The sequence below is a fragment of the Barbus barbus genome (assembly GCF_936440315.1).
Source record: "Barbus barbus genome assembly, chromosome: 18".
Lineage (NCBI taxonomy): Eukaryota > Metazoa > Chordata > Actinopteri > Cypriniformes > Cyprinidae > Barbus > Barbus barbus.
In genome coordinates, this window is record NC_136746.1 from 8,767,240 (window position 1) to 8,788,142 (window position 20,903).

The following is a 20,903-nucleotide window of genomic DNA, read 5'->3' on the forward strand; positions in this document are numbered from 1 at the left end:
TCGGATCTGCACGACGCGGCCATCCTCCATCTGTTCCGGCTCGGAGCCTGTTACAACTACCCCATGGACCTCCCAGACACCACAGGATTGACCTGGAGGGTAGGAATATACCGGTGTCTGGGAGACTTCCGGGTCCGAGTCGGAGCTAGCCCGCCGTCGTCCGCGGCTCTCCCGAGCCCGCCGCCGCTCGCGCTTCCAGAGCGCCCCCGCGAACTCGCGCTTCCAGAGCGCCCTCCAGTGCCTGCTCCTCGCAGGTGGACTCCTGCGTCCCCGCTGGTCCCGCCCAGCTCTCCTGCGTCTCCGCTGGTCCCGTCCAGCTCAGCTCTTCCCGAGCGCCCCCAAGTGTCCGCGCTTCCAGAGCGCCCTCCAGTGCCGGCTCCACGCACGTGCCCTCCAGTGCCGGCTCCACGCACGTGCCCTCCAGTGCCGGCTCCACGCACGTGCCCTCCCGTGCCGGCTCCATCCAGCCCTCCTGAGTTCCCGCTGGTTCCGCCCAGCCGTCCTGAAGTCCCGCTGGTTCCGCCCAGCCGTCCTGAAGTCCCGCTGGTTCCGCCCAGCCGTCCTGAAGTCCCGCTGGTTCCGCCCAGCCGTCCTGAAGTCCCGCTGGTTCCGCCCAGCCGTCCTGAGTTCCCGCTGGTTCCGCCCAGCCGTCCTGAGTTCCCGCTGGTTCCGCCCAGCCGTCCTGAGTTCCCGCTGGTTCCGCCCAGCCGTCCTGAGTTCCCGCTGGTTCCGCCCAGCCGTCCTGAGTTCCCGCTGGTTCCGCCCAGCCGTCCTGAGTTCCCGCTGGTTCCGCCCAGCCGTCCTGAGTTCCCGCTGGTTCCGCCCAGCCGTCCTGAGTTCCCGCTGGTTCCGCCCAGCCGTCCTGAGTTCCCGCTGGTTCCGCCCAGCCGTCCTGAGTTCCCGCTGGTTCCGCCCAGCCCTCCTGAGTTCCCGCTGGTTCCGCCCAGCCCTCCTGAGTTCCCGCTGGTTCCGCCCAGCCCTCCTGAGTTCCCGCTGGTTCCGTCCAGCCCTCCTGAGTTCCCGCTGGTTCCGTCCAGCCCTCCTGAGTTCCCGCTGGTTCCGTCCAGCCCTCCTGAGTTCCCGCTGGTTCCGTCCAGCCCTCCTGAGTTCCCGCTGGTTCCCGAGTGCCCCCACGTGCCGGCTCCACGCACGTGCCCTCCTGAGTTCCCGCTGGCTCCGTCCAGCCCTCCGGAGTTCCCGCTGGTCCCGTCCAGCCCTCCGGAGTTCCCGCTGGTCCCGTCCAGCCCTCCTGAGTTCCCGCTGGTCCCGTCCAGCCCTCCTGAGTTCCCGCTGGTCCCGTCCAGCCCTCCTGAGTTCCCGCTGGTCCCGTCCAGCCCTCCTGAGTTCCCGCTGGTCCCGTCCAGCCCTCCTGAGTTCCCGCTGGTCCCGTCCAGCCCTCCTGAGTTCCCGCTGGTCCCGTCCAGCCCTCCTGAGTTCCCGCTGGTCCCGTCCAGCCCCGCGCTGCAAGAGCGCCCCCAAGTGTCCGCGCTTCCCGAGCGCCCCCAAGTGCCGGCTCCACGCAGGTTCCGTCCATCCCCGCGCTGCAAGAGCGCCCGACAGAGTCCGCGCTGCAAGAGCGCCCGACAGAGCCCGCTCCTCTGTGGCTCCCAGGGGGGAGCTTCCCCAAGAAAATTTTGGGGGGGGGTAAGAGGGTCACAGCCTGTGTGGCCGGGCCAAGGGCCAAGGCCACAGAACCCCTCAGGCCCGAAAAAAAATAGGCCGTGGCCTCCCGAGTCCCCTGATCCGCCCTGGCCTCCCGAGTCTCCAGATCCGCCCTGGCCTCCCGAGTCTCCAGATCCGCCCTGGCCTCCCGAGTCTCCAGATCCGCCCTGGCCTCCCGAGTCCCCTGACCCGCCATGGCCCCTGGAACGGGCACCGCCCTGGAGGCCTCCAGAGCGCCCACCCCCCCTCCCCATTGGATGGTGTTAGGCGTGAGGACACGCCTTCCGGAGGGGGGCGTAATGTCAGTCCTTGTCTTGTGTTTCCCTTCCTCTCGTGTCCCTATTTGGCCATCCTCGTCCCTTTAATTAGTAGTTAATGTGTCCCCAGCCCTGCATGTGATTGCCCCACACCTGTTTCTGTTCTTCCTTGATAATTTCCCAGTGTTTATAATCCCTGTGTTTCCTAGCCCCTGTGTCCGGTCTAAACGTCATTGATGTTCGTCTCTCCCCAAGCTCCTCGTCTCATTGTGTGTATGTCTCTCCAATAAATGTGCTTACTGGAACTCCTACGTCTCCTCGCTCCTTGTCTCCCGAGAGGGAACGTGACAATAAATGTGTTTACTGTCACTTTTGATCCATTTATTGCATCCTTTATGAGTAAAACTATTAATTTTTTACAAAACAAATCTTATGACTCCAAATTTTGGAACGGTAGTGTAAATTTAGTTGATATATAATGTATTAAGATAGTGTTTTTCAGCATTTTTAATCACATTTTTCTTTCACAAATAAAAAGTCACAAGTTGAACTAAATCAGTTTAAGTAACAAAATTATTGTTTGTAAGAAAATTCTTAACAATAACTGTCAAAGATCCTTTTAAATGTTTCAGAGTTACAGAAACTCCCAACATTACTGTTCAAAATATGAACCTAGTCTCCAGACCATCAATGCTACTTATACTCTTTATATGTTATGTTGTATGTTTTTTTGTTGTTGTTGTTGTTTTTTTAGATTTGTAGAAGTATGTGGCTTTCTCCCTTCATGTTATGTATAAATGTTCATGATACATTAAAAGTTCTCCAAAAATGTGTAGCAACACTGAGGTCATCATGAGTTCAATTTCCAGGGAACACACTTCCTAATAAATGCATACCATAAATGCAAGTCGCCTTTTTGGATAAAATTGGCAGCCGAAAGCATAAATGCCTTATTTATAAAGTGAAGGCATGACATGAGCAGAAAGGTTGTTCCTGCTAACGAAAAAGACAGTATCTCAGGATCACAGTACAGCTCTTATCCACCTAATTACAGCTAAGCAATGTAAATAACATTATACAAGCAGCCAAAGCGCATATGGAAACTTATGGAGCTGAAAAACTTCAGGCAGCGAAAGAGCAAGACAAAAAGAAATTGCAAGGTTGTTTATAATGAAATAATTTTTCCCCTGCTTTTTTGGATGATGTTCTCAAAGTTCTTATGAACACTTGTTCCAATCTGGTTAGTTTATACTCCCACACACAAGTTCTTAACCGAGGTCATGGAATGACATTTCTTCCTGTCTTTGGCACATCTCTGCTCTTGGACAGCAGGTTGGAGCGTTCCCAGATGTCTTGGCCAGGATCCCTCACATTTATGTTCTGTAGACGCTCCATTAATCGCAGTCAGATTGAGCCGTTCACTTTGTGACATCTGTGTAGGCAGCCATACCTGTCTGGACTTCAACTGAAGAAGACACCAAGTATACACTATAGTTCACCCAAAAACGAAAATTCTGTCACCATTTACTCTCCCTCATGTCATTCCAAGCTTGTATGAGTGTCTTCTATTGTTGAGCACAAAAGAAGATATTTTAAAGAATGTTGGTAACCAAACAGTTGACGGTAGTCATTGACTTCCTAGAAAAAAAATAAGTCAATAGCTACCGTTAACTGTTTGGTTACCAACATTCTTCAACATATCTTATTTTGTACTGAACAAAAAACAGAACAAGTTCAGAACAAGTGGAGGGTGGGCAAATGATGACAGAATTTTCCTTTTTGGGTGAATTATCCATTTCAATCTCCGTAAGAAGTGCCCTTAATAGAGTGATAGATGGATTTTGTACATTTGTTTGTTTTTTGTTCTTTCTCATAGCAATAAGGAGGTAATTATTCTTGAGGAATAGAATTAAATGTGCAATTGCAGCTTGTTCTCACAAGCAAAAAAAACTTTTTTTATTTTGCAAACTAGACTGAATTCCTAGATGATGACTTCTATATGTGGAGAGAGATCTGTCTTTGTTAAGTCGTCATTGGGAGCTTTACAAAGTGAAGAAAGAAGAGAGGTAGTTTGCAGTGAATGGGACTTGTATATGATGACAAATTTTGAATAGGTTTTGCAGTTGACAAGTATTAGTGTAATCACAAAAAAAGGCAATAGAGGAAGTTGTCAGTTTGCAATCTTTTAAATTGTAACATTAAATATAAGTTTCTCATGTGCAGGATGATGATGCATTAGCAAATGAGTTATTAGAAACAACAAACGTTTATAGGTAGGTTCAGGGTTACTATCTTAGTTATTACCATAGTAAATATGCTTCATAATATTGTAATTACTATAATGTGTACTTATTATGTACATGTACAAAAGGGCTGTAAAATAATTTGCTACCTATATTTTTGTTTCATTCATGTACTATATTAAATCAACGGTTCTATTTAAAATTGTCTTTTGACAATTTAGTTGAATAACTGAATAACTGATGGTAGACAAACTCAAGACAAAGTCAAGAATACCAGTCAAGGAGATTTAAATGTATATTGTATGTGAATTATATGCATATTTATTCTATGGAAATAGTAACACTAGTAATAATATAGCTAATATTTTTACTTCACAAATCTAAAAACATGAATGTTTCTACGAATCCCTTATTAACGAATAGACACCCCCATCTAACTCTGTTTATCTTTTATGTTTTAGAATGGTTTAATAATTATTAAATTATGTTGTTTAAGCATTTTAGAAGTTATCATACAGATTTCACTGTGAAATACAGAAATGCATCAGAATGAAAATATAAATATATTGGCATTATCTAATTGGGATAATACTTTAAAACACTGGTTTTCAAGCAGGGGACCACAGGATGGCTTAAAATTATCATTAACAATATATTAAAATAATCCATCTTAACTGAAGTAATATAAAATGTACAATGATTAAAAAACTGTAAACATATAGTAAACATATAGTCACACAATGTTTTGCCACAATTATAAAAGACATACTGAAGGAAATATCATTGAATATTATGTTGGCCTATGCAAGGGCCTTTGAATCAAAATGGTTTTAAAATATACTGCTTTAAAATATACCTCAAAGAACTCTATAGAGTTAAATCCTTTTTCCTTTTTTTCTTTGAATTATTGTAAATTTGGCTCATCAGCTATTACAGGAAAGTGCCTCGCTTTAATCCTGTCAGACACAAAGCGAGGGCACCACAACAGGAAAAAAGGCATTTCCTCAAGCATGTGTGTTAAGAAAAGGCACTATTTTACCTCCTTTAAGTTTGTAACGTGTATATGCATATTTTTACATATACTGTATTTACGTCCTGCGGTGTAACACCTCCAGGTAACAGAAAGGCAGATGGATGGTTGAACTTTCAATGAATTCTATTGTTTGTTTTAGCAGAAACGTCTCAGGTTACGTATGTAACACTGGTTCCCTGGAGGGAATGAGACGCTGCGTCGAAAACGCTAGGGGAACGCCTTCAGCGTGACCGCGATAATCTGTCCAATGGAAGGATGAGACGTCATGGGCGGGTGACGAAATCGACCAGGAAGCATAAAAGCACGTGCGGTGGAACCGGCATCAGCTTCTAGGAATGAAGCAACCGCCGGCAGGGATGATGGAAGTATGGCCTAGAGACGCAGCGTCTCGATCCCTTCAAGTTCAAGTTCAACGAGTGGCTAAAGTGATCGGGTCTGCGTCCCAAAGGCCAACTTCTGAGAAGTGAGTCTTGATCCCCAAGAAGGGGGAGAGCAGAGGACTCGAGGCTATGGAATAGCATCCTGATCCACAACATAGCATAAGCTCTCTGGCCAGTGGCCTCAGCCTCTGGAGGAAACATGTACTAGGGGCTGCCTACCCATTGAGAGGCCACCGAGAAGGGCGCAGTAGGCCGAAAAAGCTGCCACGTAAACCTTCAGGGTGGAGTAGATTACCCCTGTGGAGAAATGGCCCTGCAGGAACTCCAGCACTGTACCAATTGGGCAGTTAACTGGATCGAGGTGGCGGTCTCTGCACCATGAAGTGACAAGTTTCCTCGTAGAGGGAGCTCTGGATTGGAGGATGGTCTCAGCAACCTCGTTTGAGAGATCGGAAGCTATGAGCTGTGCCTCCTCAGAGGCCACACCCACAGCTTCCACAGCTCCGGGCGAGGGTGGACAATAGTGCCCCCCCGTCTGTGAGAGGAGATCTCTCCTGACAGGAATCTCCCATGGAGAGCCGTCGAGGAGAGAAATCAGGTCCGAGAACCATACTCGGCCCGGCCAGAACAGTGCTACCAGTAGTAGACTAACCTCGTACCGGCGCACTCTCACCAGAACTCCCGGGAGCAGAGCGATCAGAGGAAAGGCGTACAGACGAAGCCTTGTCTGTACCATAGCATCCAGTCCCAGTGGAGCTGGATGACTCCAGGCCTCGGCCCCTGCCTCGACAGGATGTCTCCTCCCATATTGAGATACCCAGGGATGTAGACGGCTCTCAGCGAGCGAAGTCTGCCCTGAGACCACACAAGGATCTGGTGCACCAGCTTGTACATGGGGCGCGAACGCAGACCTCCCTGGTGGTTGATGTAAGAGACCACCGCTGTGTTGTCGGTGCGCACCAACACATGGTGATCTCTTAGGTCTGGACGAAAGTGTTTGAGTGCTCGAAGCACGGCCAGCATCTCCAGGCAGTTGATGTGCCATGTGAGATGGCGACCACTCCACAGACCACGGGCACGGTGGCCACTCATGACCGCTCCCCAACCGGTGAGGGATGCGTCCGTCACTAGCATTATGTGGCGACCAGGAGCTCCCAGCACCGGGCCCTGAGATGAGAACCAAGAACGTTTCCACATGTCTAAGGCACGTAGGCATCGCCGCGTGACCTTGAATGCAAAGTGGGTTTCCCCTCAGGGAGAACCCCTTGGTTCTGAGCCACCACTGTAGGGGTCTCATGTACAGCAGGCCAATAGATATCACGTTGGACTCAGCTGCAATCAGGCCCAGCAGTTTTTGAAACTGCTTGACAGTGAGTGAGTGGCCTTCTCTCATTCTCTTGACTGACATGAGGATTGACTCAAACCTAGCAGGGGACATGCGTGCCTGCATCTTGGTCGGATCCCACACCACGCCTAGATAAGTGGTTCTCTGTACTGGAGAAAGCACACTTTTCTTGGCGTTCAGTCTCAAACCCCAGCTCTTTCAAGTGCCCGAGAACGACATCTCGATGCCAAAGGGAAGAACCTGATTTTGGTAAGCTTTGCCTCCAAAAGCAAACCTCAGGGACTTCCTGAGAGTGGGAAGGATGAAGGCGCTTTTGGAAGAGTGCGTCCTTTAGATCGATCGTGACAAACCAGTCCTTGGACTTGATCTGCTCCTCGGCAACGCGCGCTGCAACAGCGAGCTCTCACTCAAAGGGGGAAGAACCTTCCATGACCAGAGCCTGCTCGGGGCCCATCAACATGGGAATCACCCCGTTGAAAGGCAGCGGCGGAGCGCCGAACTAAATACAATAGCCGTTCTCTACAGTACGCATGACCCGCTGAGACACATTGGCAGTAGTTTCCACGCTGCCAGATGGTCTACTAAGGGAACCAGTCTCTCGAGACTGGCCTCTGATGTACTCTGAAGTGCACTGAAGCGGAGGACCGGCAGGAGATGGCTGAACCAGGAGCTCTAGAGACCCCCGCAGGGGTGGCGAGCTTCTCAGCTCCGCTACGTTTCCGGGCGGAAGTGACTGAGAGAAGTGCTCGCTGGAGCCAGCTGCGCCCTGGAACTCTGGCAGGGTTGGCAGACTGATCTCCTGAGGGCACTGAGGAGAGACGGACACCGCATAATGTGGTGTAACCCGCTCTTCCCCAGAGGGGCCTGCCCTCGTAAGCCCTGGGCCACGCTCGTCAGGGCTTCTTGGCTGAGGAAATCTTAGACTAAAGTACGGTCCGCAGATCCGGCTTAGTCCTAGAGGTCCCTGACCCAGAGTGTTTGCCTCCTCAGCCCCGCCGTGGGGGTGCGAGTAGCAACGCTCTGTTTTGTGCCTCTCTGTATGAGGAGCTGGCACACGACGAGAGCTGCTCTTGCCCAGCAGCCCCCAGAGCTAGAGATCGGCAAGGGAGGAACCGCTGGAACGCCGCTGCTTGTATACGGGCCTCCTGGTACCTGTCGATGATGGAATTGCAAGCGGGGCGTCTCCTTCATGTCAAATAGGGTAAACCACAGAGGCCAGCGATTCTACGGAGCTCAGAAATAGCAACTTATGAGCTTCTATCCCTCATCTAGCTCTTTAAGCAGGTACGTCGGCTTGCTACACCTGTAACACCGCCATGGTGTGCAGGCACGCACAAGCCTGACCTGCAGCTGCGTACCCCTTGCCCACCAACGCTGAAGTTGTGCGCAGCATCTTGGTGGGCGAGGTCGGAGCCTTCAGACATGATGCTACGCCAGGGGACAGATAGCTCGCGAGCGTCTGTTCCACCTGGGGCATTGCTAATTAATTAATGGATGCGTCACCTCGGCAACGCGTGCTGCAACAGCGAGCTCTCAGTCAAAGTGGGAAGAACCGCACCGCTGGCTTCCAGCCCCGAGCGAGAGCGCTAGATCTGGGGAATGCAGGGGGAGACAGGGCAAACCCCTCTCCAACCTGTCCGCCAGACCTATGTTGCAATCCCCGCGATCTCACTCGCCACCATGCCTCAGCAGCGGCGGGACCGCGAGATCGTACGGCGGGGAGAAGCAAAATCAGCCCCATTTCTTAGAGCTGACGGCGCGAATATAATCAGAATCAGAATGAGCTTTATTGGCCAAGTATGTTTACACATACGAGGAATTTGTTGTAGTGACAGAAGCTCCACAGTGCAACAGAAAGACAGTAACATGACAGGACACAGGTAATAAAACAAAATAACAAGAAATAGCCAATAACCAGTGTACAAAGCAGCAAAAAAATAAAAAATAAAAAATACACAATATATAATATAGGCGACTATGTATGTACAGGTCAAGTATGTGCAAATTAGAAATGATAAAAATAAAAATAAAATAAGTGAGTGTGGTGAATGGATTATGTATTATAGTTGAGTGTTCCACGTTTATTTATTGAGTGTTCATGAGATGTATTGACTGAGGGAAGAAACTGTTCCTGTGTCTGGTCGTTCTGGTGCTCAGAGCTCTGTAGCGTCGACCAGACGGTAACAGTTCAAAGAGGGAGTGTGCTGGATGTGAGGGGTCCAGAGTGATTTTGCCAGCCCTTTTGCTCACTCTGGATGAGTACAGTTCTAGGAGAGTGGGGAGGGTTGTACCAATGATTCGCTCAGCAGTCCGGACTACCCTCCGTAGTCTTCTGAGGTCAGATTTGGTAGCTGAGCTGAACCAGACAGTTATTGAGGTGCAGAGGATGGATTCAATGATGGCAGAGTAGAACTGTTTCAGTAAGTCCTGTGGCAGGTTGAACTTCCTCAGCTGGCGAAGAAAGTACAACCTCTGCTGGGCCTTCCTGACAATGGAGTCAATGTGAATATCCCACTTCAGGTCCTGAGAGATGGTGGTGCCCAGGAATCTGAATGACTCCACTGCAGTCACAGTGCTGTTCATGATGGTGAGTGGGGGGAGAGCAGGGGGGGTTCTCCTGAAGTCCACGATCATCTCCACAGTTTTGAGCGTGTTAAGCTCCAGGTTGTTGAGACTGCACCAGACAGCCAGCTCCTTAACCTCCTGTCTGTAAGCAGACTCGTCACCGTCCTGGATGAGGCCAATCAGTGTGGTGTCGTCTGCGAACTTCAGGAGCTTGACAGAGGGGTCTTTAGAGGTGCAGTCGTTGGTGTAGAGGGAGAAGAGCAGTGGGGAGAGAACGCAGCCCTGAGGAGCTCCAGTGCTGATGGTGCGAGTGCTGGATGTGAATTTGCGAAGCTTTACTAACTGCTGTCTGTCTGTCAGGAAGCTGTTGATCCACTGGCAGACGGAGGTGGGGACGGAGAGCTGAGTTAGTTTATTTTGAAGGGTTTCCGGGATAATGGTGTTAAAAGCAGAGCTGAAGTCCACAAACAGGATCCTCACATAAGTCCCTGGTCTGTCCAGATGCTGCAGGATGAAGTGCAGTCCCATGTTGACTGCATCATCCACAGACCTGTTTGCTCTGTAGGCAAACTGCAGGGGGTCCAGTAAGGGTCCAGTGATGTCCTTCAGATGAGCCAAAACCAGTCTTTCGAATGATTTCATGGCTACAGACGTTAGGGCCACAGGTCTGTAGTCATTAAGTCCAGTAATTTTGTGTTTCTTTGGGACGGGGATGATGGTGGAGCGTTTGAAGCATGAGGGGACTTCACACAGCTCCAGTGATCTATTGAAGATCTGTGTGAAGATGGGGGCCAGCTGATCAGCACAGATTTTTAGGCAGGCTGGTGACACACCATCTGGACCAGGTGCTTACCTTCTTTTGTTCTTCCTGAAGACCTGGCACACCTCATCTTCGCTGATTTGAATTGTAGGTGTGGGGGAGAGAGGGGTTGCTGGAGGTGTGAATGGTTGTGTGGAGGGGTGTTCTGGGCGGGTGTGGGGTGATCGTTCAAAACGACAAAAGAACTCGTTTAAGTCGTCTGCCAAGTGTTGATTCTCCAGAGTGCTGGGGGGTGGTGTTTTGTAGCTGGTGATGTCCTTCAATCCTAACCACACTGAAGCAGGATCACTGGAACAGAATTTGTTCCTGAGCTTGTCAGAATAATTCCTCTTTGCCACTCTGATCTCCTTTTCCAGTGTGTATTTGGCCTGTTTGTACAAGACTTTATCCCCCTTTCTGTGAGCATCTTCTTTGGCCTGACAGAGTTGTCTGAGTTTGGCAGTGAACCATGGTTTGTCATTGTTGTAGAATAGATGAGTCCTGGTAGGAATGCACATGTCCTCACAGAAACTGATATAAGATGTTACAGTCTCTGTGAGCTCGTCCAGGTCATTTGCTGCAGCTTCAAAAACAGTCCAATCAGTCAGGTCGAAACAGGCTTGTAGATCCTGCTCTGTTTCGTTTGTCCATCTTTTAACAGATCTTAATACAGGCTTTGCAGACTTAAGTTTCTGCCTGTAGGATGGAATAAGATGAACCAAACAGTGATCAGAGAGTCCTAAAGCTGCTCGTGGAACAGAATGATATGCATCCTTTATTGTTGTGTAACAGTGATCCAATATATTACTTAGGGCCCTATGATTTCCGTGATGCGGAAAACGCGGACGGAATCACGGAATTTACACATGAAAACGGAATTCTCGGAATCGCACGGAATATGCATATATTTTGTTGACATATTAAATAAAAATTTTTTTTACCTCTTTCTCATTTTTTCAGTTTAAAACAACAAAGTAGAAAGGTCTCTACCTAAACCGTGGCCAAATGGCATTGTTAAACATGTTGCCTAGTAACCATACGTCCTCACGTTCCCGCGCAAGGAAAAAAATGTCGAAGCGAGTGGCTCCTGATAAGATTGATGTGGTTTGGAATTGGTAAAATGTTCTTGGAAATAAATATGATCAGAATATCAACGTGTCTAATTCACGCACTGTAAAGATGTGCTCACTTTACACAGAGTGTGCGTGATCGTGTAATCGAAAGTGAAAGTGAACTGCGAGCGCTCATTCAAATGTGATTTCACTTATTAATAGCGCGAAAATTATATACAATATCAGAATGTTTGCGGGAGCGGGACACACACGTTGCGGGAGTGGGCGGTAATGGTCAGACACTCAGCGGGAGCGGCTCAAGAAAACTCTAGGCTGCACATCAACACACGCTAAGTTTTTTTCGCACTACCCCATCTCCACCCCAGTTATTTGTGCCGTTTCGTTCTGTGACAGCACATATAGGACAATTTTGAATGTAATATGACTGTTTATTTGTTGTAATATTGACATATTAATTGACTGTAATATGTCTTTGTGTTGGCGTTCTGACAGGCACATATCGTTGTTTCCATGTTTCTGTCTCCCTGCAGCATGGCTACAATTATTCTTTAATTTAATATTCATCAACCCTACTTTGTAACTGTTACCTTCATGTTACTGTTATTTTTGGCCAGAGATTTGGCTGAATTTTGGAGAATTTTGAATGTGCTTTATTAACAGTTTAAATAAAAAAGCTGAATTGTGAGTTTGTGTAACTGAATTTTTAAAGGTCAATACTGCTTAGAAGTGAAAAGAAAACAAACAAATCCGAAAAATCCGAAAGGGCTAAAAATAAATCCAAAAAAACGGAATTTGAAAAAAAATAAAACGGAATTTGAGAAAAAATAAAACGGATTTCATAGGGCCCTAATTACTGTCTCTGGTGGGGCATGTGATGTGCTGTCTGTATTTTGGCAGTTCACGGGAGAGATTTGCTTTATTAAAGTCCCCGAGAATGATTAAAACAGAGTCCGGGTGTTGTTGCTCACTCTCTGTGATCAGATCAGCGAGTTTCTGTAAAGCTGTGCTCACGTGCGCTTGCGGTGGAATGTAAACACTCACGAGAATGAACGAGCAGAACTCCCGCGGCTTGCAGTTAATGAAGAGTGTTTCTAGATCTGAGCAGCACATCTTCTTTAACACAGTTACATCTGTACACCACCTCTCATTGATGTAAAAGCATGTCCCACCGCCGCGCGATTTCCCCGTCGATTCTGTGTCCCGATCTGCTCTGATCAGCTGGTAATTAGGCAGATGAATCGTGCTGTCCGGTATGTCGCCATTCAACCAGGTTTCCGTGAAACACAGAGCAGCAGAGTTAGAAAAGTCCTTGTTTGTCCGGGAGAGCAGAAGGAGTTCGTCCGTTTTGTTGGGTAGAGAGCGGAGATTCGACAAATGGATGCTAGGTAACGCCGTTCTAAATCCGCGCTGACGAAGTTTCACGAGCGCGCCGGCTCGCTTTCCCCGCCTGCGCCTCCTGTAGCGTTTGACCAGAGCTACGGCTCCACCAACTACAATGTCCAGCAAAACGTCAGAAAAATCAAAAACCGGTAGAAGATTTTGTGGTGTGTTCTGCCGAATGTTCAGCAGATCATCCCTGGTAAAACTGATCTTATTTGAAAAACAAAAAACAGGAAAAACAAACAAAAACAATACGAACACTGAGGAGCAACGCACAATAGCTGCCATCAGCGGCGCCATTTTAGAAAGTCGTCATTCTCGTCATTGTCATTCTCGTCATTGTCGTCATGAAAGACGACAATGATGTCGTCATTCATAATCTTGTGCAAACACTGTAGCTTTAAAAAGCTCATCGACGTCCTTCGCGTCCACCTCAGAGGAGGAAGACAGGCGGTGCGTCGAGCCCTTTCTCTGGGGGGAAGAACCGCGGGGCGGGTTTCCGATCCCAGAGAGCGGGCGCTGGATCTAATGGGAAAGGAAGAAGATAGGGGTTCGCCCGTCTTCATTCCCTCCACCTGCTCCATGTGCGATTCCCATGAGCGCAGCCGCCGCTCTGCCCTTTTTTAATTTTTCTTCGGCAGAAGCGGGACCGGCACCACGAGGAACGCTAGTGAAAGCTCACTCCTCAAAGCGAGCCTTCCGAGAGCAAGCAGACGCAGTGACAAACGCTCACAAAGCGGGCAGTCAGCTCCCTCGAGAACTGACTCTGCGAGCTCTGCTCTCAAGCAGACCACACACGGACTGTGTATCCTCGCCCTTCCATTGGACAAATTACACATGTATTCAGAGCGCGGTCACGCTGAAGGCATTCCCCTAGCATTTTCGATGCAGCTCGAGTTCCTGGAAGGGAACTATAATTTCATTACTTCTTGTCATAGCAAAACATACCCAGCTTGCATTTACAGTGCACTAGGTGTATAAAAATCCTATTGTTATCATATTTGTGTAGAATCCGTGTAAGGACAGCAGAATACCTCATGCCGTTGAGTTATCATGTACTCATCACCCTCCGCTACACTGCGCTTAATAAGCTTTTCTCTGTGTAAACATTTCTCACAGAACTGAATGTTCTCAAACACAGCGTTTTATATAAAACACAGTGCATGCTCAAACCTGAAAAAGCATCGGAATAGGCCATTTAAGAACATTATGATGGACAGAGAGCGCAACACGGCTTCTGCATATAAGCTGTGTAAAGACTGTGTTGTTCTGAGAGAGATATTCCTGCTGTAATGACAAGCATTGTGAAATGAAGAGCGACAGCTTCTTGGCTAGAGGAGTGTGTGTTTAGAGTCTCTGGTAGCAGTGTGTTTTGATTTACTACTTCACACGCATTCACTGCTTCTCTTGTACTCGACACGGTCTAGACTGACTCTATTTGTCAATTTCCAATGCCAAATGCTTGTATTATATTTCTGGCATTTGCTGCAATATATTGCACTCTGAAGTTTTGCCAGATGTGATAATGGAGATATTAATCTAAACCGCAGGAGTACTTATGTTAGAAATTAACTTTATTGTTAAGGGCCAGTATTTACCACCATAATTCATTTTCAGGGGCATTTTTAGCAGGACATTTTAACAAAAAACAGTGTATTTTTGGCATGTAAATATTCTATTGAGTAATTATTTGAAGTAAATGTGAAATTATTGCTTTGAGCTAAAACTAAAATTAAGATGAAATACAAAAGTAATTGAAAACTATGTTAGATGTTAGTTACTCTTGTGTACTGTCATAGTTTAGGAGTGTTTTCAGTTCTAATTTGAGGTTAAAAAAAATAGTTACACATTCAATGTTTCAGATGTAGTTTTGTTTATTCTCTGCTCAACAAAAAATCCTTTTAAAAAGTGCATATTAAGCTGATTTCTGAAGGATCATGTGACACTGAAGACTGGAGGAATGATGCTGAAAATTCAGCTTTGCATTACAGGAATAAATTACATTTTAAAATATAATCAAATAGAAAACAGTTATGTTACATTGTGATAATATTACACAATATTTTTGCTTTATTTTTTGATCAAATAAATAGATCTGGGCCATTTTTTCCCACAGTTTGTATCTGGATTTGTGATTGTGATTACTGATGTAAAGACCTGTTTATTCTGAATGAAACCTTTGCTTTAGAAACACAGTGCCTCAGCTTTCATTATTTGGATCTCTGATACAGCACACAGCGCCTAGCATTCACCTCAAGCATCAAAGAGAGAGAAAATCACTGTGTTTGTATAGAAAAGACCCTTATAATCAACACAGTAAGGGTCCTTTCCATTCAAAAATGTTGTTACACTCTTTTCACATTATATTATATAATGCACTAGGATTAGGCCTTTCAATAAATACAGTGCACAGATACATATTATGTATTTGTATCCTATGTAGATTTAGTGAAGCCAAGTAAAGGGTATATGACCTCCTTTGCAGGTACACTACTGGTCAGAAGTTTGTAATAATTATGATTATTTAAATTTTATTTGATCAAAAATACACCAAAACACAGAAACACAGAAATATTACTAATATTATTCTATTTGAATATATTTTAATTTATTCTTGTGATGTTAAAACTGAATTTTTAGCATCATTATTATCAATGTTGAAAACAGTTGTGCTGCTTCATATTTTTGTAGAAACCATGATACATAATCATTCAAAAGAAAGAAAGAAAGAAAGAAAGAGAAAAAGAAAGAAAGAAAGAAAGAAAGAAAGAAAGAGAGAAAGAAAGAAAGAAAGAAAGAAAGAAAGAAAGAAAGAAAGAAAGAAAGAAAGAAAGAAAGAAAGAAAGAAAGAAAGAAAGAAAGAGACTTTTATTCAGCAAGGAAACATTAAATTGATCAAAAGTAACAGTAAAGACATTTATAATGTTACAAAAGATTATTTCAAATAAGTTCAGGTCTTTGTCATTTTTAACATTGATAATGAGAAACATTTGAATAATTAAGCAAAAATAATAATTGATAATAACTGAGCAGCATATCAAAATGATTTCTGAAGGATCATGTGACACTGACGACTGGAGACATTATGCTGAAAATGTGTGAGAGAGAAAAAAAGTTAATTATAAAATATTTACAAATGTATATAGTTACGTATTTAAAATACATTATTCTGTGGTGTAGAGTATATGATACTAAGTCTGTCTGTAGTGAATTTTAAATTTTATTTTTAATTAAACTGGAATCAGGTGAGAGAGCTTTAGATTAAGGGTTTTGATACATATAAAATAAATATTAATTAATCAAATTTACACAAAGTGTTATGCTGAAAAATGTTTTATCAGATCAGAAAAGCATGCAAATTAGAAACAGTTTTATTAGTAGTCTTAGATTTCTGGACCCCTTGTATTTGCTTCTTATAAGCCATAGATTTGGACTAGGATAAACATTCTTGATTAATGTCCAAGGCCACACACACAATACACTCTGTACTGAAATTATAATTATTTCCTGTTGCTATCAACCTAACAAAGCTGGTCATTTGTTAAGCTAGTGCAGAGTGTGGTAATCTCACTGTGGGGACCAACAATTACCATGAAGAAAAGTGGGGCACAGCTTCAGCCAACAGAAGTTAACAGAACAGCTACAGTACCTCTCAGTGTTTGCTCTCCTTTCCTTTAGGTTATACACTTTCATGATTGTTCTCAAGCAACGTCATAGAAAGTTGTGTGTTTTCGTTTTTTTTAAGCATGTATAAGAATGTTAATCATTCGTTCCAAACACAACAAACTCACATGTATTGTCGCTAGCAGATTCATAAAAATGAAAACAATATATGTTCTGATATCTGATATTTCTGATATGAACAGGAAGGATTCATAGAAGCTAAAAATCAGAGTCTGTGACCATCACTCGCAACGAGATTTTCTATGAAATCTGTCAACTCAAATCTGCAGACAGGCTCTGATTTTCTGCAACTAGCATCAACTTGTCCAGACTGTAAATCAGGGCAAAAATCTGAGTAAAGTGCAGTGTATTCCAGCCTTAAGTTGTACTTTAACACTCATTCATGTAGCGCAGATATGAAGGCCGGCTGATACACTCTGTTAGACCGGCTTGTTGGGTCTTGGTTGTTATCTGTCGATCGGGCCTTTTCTCTTGCATGGCGCGAGGACGCCAGTATCTGTACATTTCTAATTAGAGGCAGGAAATGTTTATTGGCATTTGATTGGGTGGGCCTTTGCTGTGACTCTGGGCACATTTTAAACAAACAATTTCAGCATCCTGTTTAAATTCGTTTTCATAGCAAAAGGACAAGCAGGGCAGACTGGCCCGCAATTACATAAAACATACGATTACAATGAAATCATGATTTAAATTAAAAAAATATCAGCATATCATTCATATCACCAAAGCGAGGCAGTTGTATGAGGCCTGCAACGGCTGAAGTTATTATCACCTACTTCTGATCATTCTGAGAGAAGAAACAGGTAGCAAGGAATATAGGATGAGATTGATTGAACAATAAAGGAAATATCTACAGCCCAAAGCCTTTTTTTTTTATACCAAGTCAAAATTTTCTGACCTGCAACTTGCAATATGCAAAAATGCACTATGCACTCAATGAACACCTTCACATTGCATGTGAAATATCTTCCTTTGTTTATTCTGCGGGTTTTCTCTTGTATTTTTTTAGTGTGCATATGGCAAACAATACATTAAAGCATCCTTTTCCATTATTAGGTACAGTTTTTTTTTTTTTGCAGAAAGATGCAAATCGGGTTCTTCTCCTTACAGCCTGATGAACATCTATGAGTGTGTGTTCAAATTTCAGCATATTTCCTCAGCCACTCTTTACGTCTGCTGAATAGGACATGAGTCACATAGCTGGACTGGCAGTTCGTGTGGGTTTGATATACATCTTGATTCTTTGAAATGATGTGCATGACCCACTGAAGATAATGAGATATATTCTATTTAGCCGTACAGGGAAGCGGGTTTATGTTTGCTTTATATTCTATTCTGTAGCCTTGTCTTTTAACCCCAGTTGTGGTAATCTCTCAAAAATTATTCTCATTTGGAAGTGCATTCCACTATGTCTGAATCCTTTAGTGCTGAAAAATAAGAAATAGATTTAAAAAAAATGGAAACTAATAATGTACATGGCTTTTTATGGTTCTGTTAAAGGTTCATGAATGTTGGATCACTGTATTAAAATGTAAAAGGTACAAATGACTTAAAGGGATAGTCCATCCAAAAATTCAAATTTGCTGTTAATTACTCACCCTCAGGCTACCCAAGATATAGGTGACTCTTTTCTCCAGTAGAACAGTAAAGAAGTTTTTAGCTGAAACCATGGTCTTTCTTGATTCACAACATGCAAGTCAATGGCTTCTGCCACCTCGAGAGTCAAAAAATGTAAACGTAACACAAAATTAATATCCATGGCTCCTGACAATATATTGAGGTCTTGAAGCAAAACGACTGTTCTGTGCAAGAAACTGAATATTATTTACTACATTAGCAATATTAAATTGTTCAAATTAAACAATTATCATGTATTGAGTCAAATAATGAACTGTTTACTCTGTTTCTTCACTTTAGGACCGTTTGTTCTTCGTCATGGAATACGTGAATGGTGGAGACCTGATGTTCCAGATCCAGCGTTCGCGCAAATTTGATGAAGCTCGTTCACGGTTTTACGCTGCTGAGGTGACCTCAGCCCTCATGTTCCTGCACCAAAATGGGGTCATTTACAGGTAAATTCATTGCGAGGCAACTGGCCGCTGATAAAAGGCCAAAAGTCAAACAACATTCAGGCAGTGTTTGGTTCCAAACCATAAACTTCTGTTTGTCTCACTGATAGACAAAGCATCATTTTGAAGTAACCAAAAGAATGGGATGCAATAAAACACCTCAGCAATAATACCACTGTAACGCAAAAAATATACATTCCTAATTTAGTGAAATTTTAGCTTGATCATTTTTGGACGGAAAATTAGCCATCCGTTCCAAGTGTTTGCTCAAGTTTAATCCGGACTCCAGATCATTTATTTTCTCAGAGGGCTGTCACGCAATCCTGAACAGATTAGGTCTGGAGCGAATCAGATGGAGTCTGTATCACACGAACTGGCTCTGGCATGGTACGTTGTATCTTTAGGAGCTATTTTGCCTAGAGACAGGAGCCCTTGTCTGCCTTGTTTACCTCAGGTTGTTTACTTTGATGAGCTATGTGCAATGATTTATTCGTTCCCAGACAGTTTGTTTACCTTCTCAATTGTGTGTCATTAACCACACACAACGGGCAGTGCTTCTAGGGCTGGAAGGCCAGGCTTTCCTTGGGATCATTTTTATCCATCACTGGCTTTTTTAAATGTGGAATCCATCTTAACTGTCCAAAAATATCAGAAGTTTGCATGTTGTTTATGTGCAGCTGTATTTTGTAGTGCTGAAATCATACACATGATTTTTATGGCAGCCCGTTTCCACCATAATAAAAAAAAAAGGTTATTGCGACTTTTCATCTCACAATTCTGACTATTTTTCTCATAATTGCGTGATACAAACTCGCAATTAAGACTTTTTTTTCTCAGAATTGCATGATATAAACTCACAATTCTGACTTTTTTCTCAAAACTGTATGATATATACTCACATTTGCGAGTTATAAAGTCCGAATTGCGATTTATAAAGTCACAATTGCGAGATAAAAACTTTTTTTCTGGATTTTTTTTTTCTCGCAATTCTGACTTTTTCTCAGAATCGTGAGATATAAACTCGCAATTTTGAGAAAAAAAGTCAGAATTGTGAGTTTATATCTTGCAGTTCTGACTTTGTTTCTCAGAATTGTGACTATGTCTCACAATTGTGAGTTTGTATCACGCAATTATGAGGAAAAAAAGTCAGAATAGTGAAATAAAAAGTCGCAATTACCTTTTTTATTTCTTATTCAGTGGCGGAAATGGGCTTCCATAGATTTTACAGTGAAATTGCCTGCATGACACCAACACAAAAGAAAGCTGCACATAAAATCTGTCATACAGTGAATCTGTCATACAGATTGTGATACAGATTTCACTGTAAAATCATATGCATGATGCCAGCACTGCAAATTAAACCTACATGCAAACCTATTATATTTTTGGGCAGTACGACAAGAAAATGATGAGATGAATCTGTAAAATGACAAATGAATCTATCATATGCATGACATCAGCTCTACAAAATAAAACTGGATGTATACAGATTCATAATACAGATAAATTAATCTATAATACAGATTCATTTGTCATTCCACTCTAAAAGTGTATGCATGATGAAAGAACTACAAAATATAGTTGCATCTAAACAATATGCAAACATATGATGTTTTTGAACAGTATGATAAGGAAATGACAAGTTGAATCTGTAAAATGACAAATGTAATACATATTTATTTGTTATTTTGCCTTAAAATCATAAATGCATGACGTCAGCACTACAAAATAAAGCTGCATGTAAACAACATGCAAACCTATGATATTTTTGCACAGTATGACTACAAAATGACAAACTGAATCTGTAAAAATGACAAATGTAATACTGATTCAGGTTCAGGTTCAGCTTGTTACTTTGTAGTTGGTTCAATAGAATAATGCCACATAATTCTGGGAGCACAAGTCATCATGACCTCTTCTTCCTGTCGCTCCTCAGGCCCTCATTGAACCCAGCGACCTGTGAGTTTCCTCACCCACCCATTCTCCGCCTGGTCCTGAGCTCTTTCTGGTCTCGGACAGGAAGAATCTCATTTGGAGTTTAATGTTGTATTGAATTAAATCCCCAAACCGGCCTTCCTGAACCCAGACTTTAAGAGACTGAAGGGAAATGGGGGTTCTTATGAAAGTAGGACACTTAAGGCGAATAGGTCAAGCAAAGGTCCAGTGGTTCTAATTACACTGAGTTTATTATTTCCCCCTTTAAAATGAACAATAATCTCTGCTGTTAGCTACTCTAGAGACTCCTACACTGTGTTATTGGTATGTTCAACAAAAAGAAGCCATTGGTTACATGAGCTTTATTTGAGTTGCAAGGCACAAGAAACCAAAACATTAAGTACAACATGGAACTTGCTAACATTACAACCTGATACTTGTGCTTTTTTTTTTCTTTTGGTCATGTTTTATCTCATTT

At 44.0% G+C, this 20,903-nt stretch overlaps 1 protein-coding gene across 1 annotated transcript in view; it reads left to right on the forward strand.

Annotated features, from left to right (window-relative positions):
* LOC306884033 (protein kinase C epsilon type) overlaps nucleotides 1-20,903 on the forward strand; it is a 114,160-nt gene that overhangs the window by 72,322 nt on the left and 20,935 nt on the right. Inside the window, exon 11 of the mRNA XM_079439649.1 lies at nucleotides 18,339-18,493. Within this exon, the coding sequence (XP_079295775.1) occupies nucleotides 18,339-18,493 (155 nt within the window). The remainder of the gene's footprint in view (nucleotides 1-18,338; nucleotides 18,494-20,903) is intronic.